We start from the raw sequence: 7,866 nt of genomic DNA on the forward strand, positions 1-7,866 counted from the left end.
CCATACACAACATGGATGCATAGTTTCCGAATTTCGATTTCAAATTTCCTCAGGGTAATTTTAAATGAAATTGGTTGAATCTTAAATGAAAAAAAAAAAGGTTAGAAATAGTATCCCTGTACCATTAATTTCTAAGCCAGTCGACACTGAAGAATTTTTACTAATTTGAAAAATGGTTTTTTAGTTTTTTACCATAATACCTTTCCATGATTATGTTAGATAGTTTTTTCGATATCATATTTTTATATACCTTCAAATATCATCATATTAATTATTCACTTCAAGATTTTGCTAAACGAATAAGGAGCAATCCAGTGACCCATTTACGTAAGACACCACTGTACCTACATAAATTTTGAAGAAACACCCATACATATTATTCAAAACTTGAATAAAATCTATAAACTATTGATACTGCAACTAATTAAAGGGCGATTAAGCTAAACACGCCTTATGTTGCTAGTTTCGTGATGTGGAAAACACAAAAATTTACAATAATGATAATTTTGACTGTAGAAACAAGAAAATTGAGTTGTAGGAGTTTTTTGTTGAGAAATAAGAATACTTATATAACTCTATAGATCTCAAAGAAGAGACCTATCCTATCAGAAAATATATATTTTCGCAATAACCTCAACCTTTTTAGGAGATTTTCGTTTTACATAATTGAATTGCAAATACTAAGTTAGCCGACATAGATTTTGTTTTTCCTATAGCAAGCAAGCTTCTGTCAAATAATATTAAATAAAGTAATAAAGTAAAGTTTGGTAGTGTGATATTAAAAACAGAGGTTTAATATCACATAACTAAACTTTACTTTCACACCCCGTGTCCCATGGACTGGCAACTTAAAACATTCGTATAAGGCAAGTTCAGCATAATAATCATACAATCACTCGTAGAGTTTTTTGCAACTTCTGTATTTCATTAGGTTTCAAGCCACCCTGTTTATGACAGTTGTTCAGGAAAAATTTAATTTTATCAATATTATTTCCAAAACTTATTGAAACATATATTAATTGGTAGTTTTCCCAACATTCATTTTGAATTGTTTTTCAATATTTGTAAAAAATAAAAATATCGACGTAATATATGTTCCGCCGAAGACAAAAAAATGGTACGAACTGACCAGCCCTCTGGCCCAACAATCGACCGGCCCACCGGGAATTTTCCCGGTTTCCCAGTGGTCCCATCCGCCCCTGGAATAAAATATGTTTTCTTCAGATGTATTTGAAGGTATTTTCTATCCATCTTCACATTCTATTAATAAATTTTTATCCAAGCTGGTCATAGTTTCATGACGAACTCTTATTTCTCTGACTTTACTGCAGATTTTATCCTTATGACGAGATATAAGTCTGTCAACAAATTGCATGATTGCACATATTCCACTATCTAGTCTTTTAACTTTCTTTCCTTTGAGGTAAATATATTTAATCCTCTAATGCCCAAGTTTTTTTTCTTTTTTAAAATTATTTCCGTATAGTTTCAAATTAGCTTATGTAATCTACATCTTTTTTTGCAAATAGTTAACTGATTTACATTAACACCTGTTCTCACAAAATGAACCTATACTGAAGGCGGACATGGGCTGAATAATTTTGTATCCACTTATATGCAACCAGTCTCAAGGCGGACTTGGGTATTAGAGGGTTAAGAGTCTTATGAAATCTTTCTAGATGCATATCAGTATTAATACCAGCATGGAGTCTGTAAGCATATGCCTAATTTTCTATGTTATGGAGATAATTTTCTTTGAAGTAATTAATAAAAACTGTTACATCTGGATCATCACATTGGTTTAGGAAATTGAACAGCTTTCTACGTAAAGCTTGTTGATCTATCTCATGTAAAATACTATGCAACTGGTTATGAACTTTATTCTGAAATAGTAATGAAAATATGATATACTGTATATTATGACTAAATTTTAGAAGAATACCTACCTACCAATTGGTAACTACCACTACCAGAAGATGAATCTTTACCGTGGTTCTTCTGATGGTTCGTGAAATTATTTTTATCACTAAAGTTCTTTCCACAATGGCAGTTATAATTATATTTCGCTGCATTTTTGTACAAGTTAGGAGCGATTTCAGTAGTTTCATCTCTGTGAAAATTCCTGGCGTGTCAAACTTGATATGTTAGAATTGGAAAACACCTTGCCGCATTTAAAACACAGACTATTCATTTTTGCTGATTGAGGGGTTTCAAAACGTGAACTTTATATACGAAAATCCGCTTTGTGTTAATTTAATTAAATTTGAATTTTGACATTCAGGAACATATGACCGCGCACATCATAACTCCCACTTCCCACTATAGATAGCAGCAGGGATAAATGACAAATGAAGGTTCATTTGTAAAGCACAGGAAATTGGGAATTCAAAACAAGCGATACGCCCTCTAGTGGCTATTTTTGTAAATAAAAAGTTAAGGCACTTTTGTCATTTGTTTGTTTACATCATAGACCTAATAAAATAAAATGTATTATTAGGTCTATGGTTTACATCGAGGAACGTAGAACAATGACGTAAAGGCATTAACTTTTTACTTCGAACTGTCACCACTATGTCGCTGCAATCTACATTTGAATTCCCAATAGACGCTAGTTCTCGCCCCTGAGCTGTTCCCAAATAAAACGGTTATTAGCAGAGACAACCGAGACGGTCAACTCCAGGCCAAAATTTGTCCGAAGTTAAGAATGATGCTGCATCTCTCTCTGTTCTGTGTGACTTGTATAAGTCTATCCTTTTTAACCATCTCCTCCAGTAATTTCCAGAGGGCGCTACCAACGCTTTTTGGATAATTTGAAATGTCTATGTACAGAATGATAAAGAAGAAGAAAAATTTATGAAAGAAGCGGAATGGCGCATGACTCTGTTTATCCTATCTCTAAGAATCATTTTGAATTTCCTTAGAGAACGCCTCGTGCAAGTGATTTAATTTAGATTTTAATTTTTATTATGGCCGAAAGAAAGTGTTTAATATGTGGGGCTTCTGAGTCAGAAGTCCAGAGATTATTTTGTTTTCCATACAACCCTGCAAGGTACGTAAAATTGTTTATTTAAACCTAAGATCATTTGAGTAAATGTATATTTTCTTTCACAGGAATGAGTTGTGGATGCAAACTCTGGGTTTTAAAGCATGTGCTGTAAGAAAGCATCACAGAATTTGCAACAACCATTTCAGAAGGGAAGCTTTCACCGATTCAAGTTTGCAGAAACTGAATAGAAATGCTATTCCCATGCCTTGGGTAATCTCTTCTTCTGCAGGTAATTAATTTTGTTTCTAAAATTACTAATTTCGTCCAACGTTGCATATTATCATATTCATATATTACAATGCTAACTCTTATTTCGATGTTTCAGCAAATACATTGGAAAGCATGCCTTCCCTTATTAATGAGGAACATGCTGGTACATCAGGTATATCCACATTCCCAGCGTCAGGTATTTTATTCATTCCTATAAATATCAATTTAGTTCATATGGTTGCATGTTATCTTTGATGCTATAATTAAATGTGTTAATCCCTAATCAAATACAATTCTTATTGTTTTTCAATTAGTTCTAGCTGATGAGGTAGAACCTAACACTGATGAGGAACATGCTGCTGTATCAAGTACTTCCACATTCCCATCATCAGGTATTATATTCATTTCCATAAAATATTAATTTAGTTTATATGGTTCCATGTTTTCTACAATTCCATCAAATGTATGATTCTCTTATAAACTACAACTTCAATGATCTTTTAATTAGTTCCAGCTAATGAGGGAAAAGCTTCTGTAACTGAAGAGATACATGCAGGTACATCAATTTCATTATCAGGTATGGTTTTTGCTTTCAATGAAAATCTTAAAACTTTTATTCATTTTGTATGTAAGAATTGTCATTAGACAATTTCTGACTTATTATCATCACTGATCATTATTACATATCAAGTATTGAGGTGTGTCAGCAAACTTTTTCTATTATGAATAAATGTAAAAATCATTTGTCTATTTTCAGATCTCAATGATCCGACTCCGAGTACTCCGGCATTGCCACAGTCTCCAATGTGGAGGAGATCCCGTGAATTTAGAAATATCGACAATTTCCATCTTTCAAATTCGACACCAAGAAAGAAGAAATTGGTCGATATACTACGGAGAAAGGAGGATCAACTGCGGAAGGTGAAGGCATTGTGCAGAAAAAGGAGTGCTGCTGTCAGTGATATCCTTGACATTTCGAATGAAAGGGTTGTGAAGAATATTTTTAAGAATGTGCCATCACTGACAGCCAATTTGATGGTGTCTCAAATCAGAAACTATAAAGTGAAGAATGTTAAAGGAAGAAGATGGTCGCTGGAGGACAAAATATTGGCACTATCTCTCTTCAAGAGGAGTCCACGTTGCTACAATCTCCTCCGAAAATTTGCATCCCTACCATGCAAAAATACCATTCTTAATTTGCTGAAGAAGGTTCCTTTCAAAGTTGGCATAAACCAAAATATTTTTGACCAAATTGATCAAAATCTTCCCCAAGGTAAAGAAAGATGCTGTGTCCTTCTTTTTGATGAGATGGACATTAAAGAAGCTGTCCAGTACGATAGTGGGGAAGATAAAATTCTTGGTTTTGAAGATTTTGGAGGATTCAGCTTCAGTAAAAGGCTTGCCACCAAAGCATTGGTATTTATGCTGGTAGGGTTGGGCAAAAATTGGAAGCAACCAGTGGCATTTTTTTTCAGCCACAGGGGTTGTAATGCTGCAGAGTTGAAAGATTGTCTCTTAACAGTCCTCTCTGCAGCAAAGCACATGGCCAAAGTGGATGTTGTTGCTACAATCTGCGATATGGGTCCCAGCAATGTGAGGTGCGTGAAAGAACTTGGTGCTACCATGGAGACACCTTTTTTCTTCTTTGAAGAAAAAAAAGTTTTTTGCATGTTTGACCCACCACATCTGTTAAAATGCTCATATTCTCTGTTTCGTAAGCATAATGTCCAAATTCCGCTGAAAATTGGTGAAACCACAGTTACCAAAATAGCGAAATTTGAACATGTGGTTAAAGCTTACGAAATAGACAAATCCAAAAATATGGTGCTCAGAAGTCTTTGCAAAATCAAGGAGATTTACTTGAAACCCATATTGCAGTATGCAATGAAAGTGAATGTAGCTGCAAAAGTACTGAGTCGTACAGTTGCAGCTTACGTATTCACTTTGGTCAGTGGAGGTAATATATATTTCATCAACCTAACTTAACCAACTCTAATAATCTTTTCTTAATCTTTCAGGGCAACTGGACTCGGAAGCTGTCGCTACGGCAAACTTCATCACGGAAGTGGACATGCTGTTCGACAGCTTCAATGGGAAAGCGGCTGTAGGTCCTTTTGGAAAGGAGCTGAGGGGACCTTTGAAGCTAGGCTCCCCTCACATAAAATTTTGGAAGGAGGAACATGAGAAGGTGCAAAATTGGCAGTTCATGAGGTATACAAAAAATGGCAGAATCCGAAAATCTATGCCACCTTCCCAAACAGGTTGGCTCCAATCTATAAATGCGATTCAAATGATCTGGAAATACTTAAGGAACAATGGTTTCATTTCCCTGAGGACCAGATCTTTGAATCAAGATCCATTGGAGAACCTGTTTGGGCAAATAAGGTATGGTTGCGGATCCAATGACAATCCTACAGTGCAGCAATTCATTGGGACCCTGAAAACACAACTCCTCAATGGTTTGGTTAATCAAAGCTTTCAAGGGAGAAATTGTGAGGATGACGAAAATACACTTTTGTGTAATTTGAAATCATTCCTCAATATTTCCCTTGAGAGGGAGGAGATGGAAGTTCCAGAAGATGCTTCTTTGACCGATCAAATACCTCAGTTCCAGACGTCACCTGAGGAACTGTCGGTTAATATATCGAGAGAAGTTTCTTCTGGAAACCCTGGTGTTTTTTCGGTAGCATATGTGGCAGGAGCTATTGTGAAAACCCTCAAAAAACACATATGCTGTGCCTTATGCGATAATATGATCAGTTCATCCAGTTCAGAACCTCAAAATTTATTCATAGCGAATAAAGAATTGTCGGATGAAAGATCAGTCCTAATGTACCCAAGTGAAAGGTACTTTGTTGCTGTAGGATGTGGAATTAACAGGTTGGAGGAATTTTTAGATAACTCCCCATCCCATCCTAAAGTAGCAGCAACCGCACTTGGGGTACTTAGATCTGACATAAATTTTGAGGATCTAGGATGTCCTGATCATAAAAATCGCATAAGGGACATCACGACTGCTGCAATATGCAGGATTGGCATTCCTTGGTGGTGCAAAAGGAAGTGCGAAGAAGTAAAGTCAGATGCCAAAAAAAAGGCCTATGAAAAAAAAATTAAAAAATTGCGTCATTCCTGATTTTATTTATTTTTTTACTTCTCTTCGACCAGCTTTTGCATCATCACCCATTTCGATCGCCATTCTTGTCTACCTTTATGACCTTCATGGCTCTAATTTTCATGTTTTTCAAAAATTTCAAAGTTTAATGAATTTTATATGTTCTAATCTTCAATTTCTATGTACCAATTGTAATAAATTCTTGGATTCACCAGCTATATATATATGTGTGTATGTCAATAAACATATTCTGCTGCAATATGTGGGATTGGCATTCCTTGGTGTTGCAAAAGGAAGTGCGAAGAAGTGAAGTCAGATGCAAAAAAAATGCTTCATTCCTGATTTAATTTATTTTTTTACTTCTCTTCGACCAGCTTTTGCATCATCACCCATTTCGATCGCCATTCTTGTCTACCTTTATGACCTTCATGGCTCTAATTTTCATGGTTTTCAAAAATTTCAAAGTTTAATGAATTTTATATGTTCTAATCTTCAATTTTTATGCACCAATTGTAATAAATTCTTGGATTTACTAGTTGTATATGTATGTACCAATATGTGTGTGTATGCCAATAAACATATTCTTGTGAATACAGAGTTTTGTTATTCCTAAAAATGTCAAAAATGATTAACTTTGCACATGAAGAAAAACTTTCATTTTTGTTATTCAAGATATTTTCGTCGATATTATATGTGTCTTGAATATCAAAAATGAGAGCTTTTTCCTCATGTTCGCAAAAATCGAAATATTTAACTGCGATATGGACTAATGGAGATTCAAATTTCCCGCCATTTCTTCCGCCGCCTATTCCAGCGCCACCTATATATTCCCAAAGCCAATGTTAGAAAGAGATGGAAGATAAAATCGGACATAGATTTAGTTCCTAGTTGACCGTCTCGGTTGTCTCTGGTTATTAGTGTGCCAACTGCGCGCAGCGAGTTGGACGATCATTGATCAGCCGTTGAGCAAAATGACAAGAGACAAGTCCGGATTCGCGGTTCTTTGGATTATTTGTTTTCAGTTTGACGTTAAAGTCGTTGATTATTAATAAGTTTCACTATTTTTCCGAAATCTATTGCCATATATTTGGTTGAAAAACTTGATTTACCGGGTGAACATTACCCTTTCTTTGCTATGGAGAGTAAAAATATACGAAATACTGGATATGTCTGTAGATATAAAACTTGAAAAAATTATTTAACAATGATTTCATCTCTTAAAGCTTCGTTAATAATCCTCTTTGGTAAAAGTAGGTAAAGAGTGTTCTGATTTTACGAAAATTGCATTCAAGTACGTGAAATATCAACTTATTTGAAAAGAAATGCTACATTTTCACTGATGGGCGCTACTAAACTGTAGCTTGTCGTTTATTCATTTGATCGATCTCTAAAAATTATGCATTCATGAAAAAAATGATTAGTTCACTCTTCAAACCTGAAAGAACGAATCCTATCTTCATTCAAAATCATTCAGTTCTAATTCCATCTAACATTGATT

The 7,866-nt window shown here is 34.8% G+C and overlaps 1 protein-coding gene across 1 annotated transcript; it reads left to right on the top strand.

Moving 5' to 3' along the window:
* The first annotated feature begins 2,663 nt into the window (after positions 1-2,663).
* LOC123317616 lies at positions 2,664-6,389 on the top strand. The gene is made up of 7 exons (XM_044904220.1): positions 2,664-3,049; positions 3,112-3,275; positions 3,372-3,452; positions 3,571-3,648; positions 3,765-3,833; positions 5,181-5,213; positions 5,275-6,389. The coding sequence occupies exons 1-7, from the start codon at positions 2,967-2,969 to the stop codon at positions 6,387-6,389; spliced, it is 1,623 nt and encodes a 540-aa protein (XP_044760155.1). The 5' UTR covers positions 2,664-2,966.
* The last annotated feature ends 1,477 nt before the right edge of the window (positions 6,390-7,866 follow it).

Source organism: Coccinella septempunctata, chromosome 7 (assembly GCF_907165205.1).
Source record: "Coccinella septempunctata chromosome 7, icCocSept1.1, whole genome shotgun sequence".
Lineage (NCBI taxonomy): Eukaryota > Metazoa > Arthropoda > Insecta > Coleoptera > Coccinellidae > Coccinella > Coccinella septempunctata.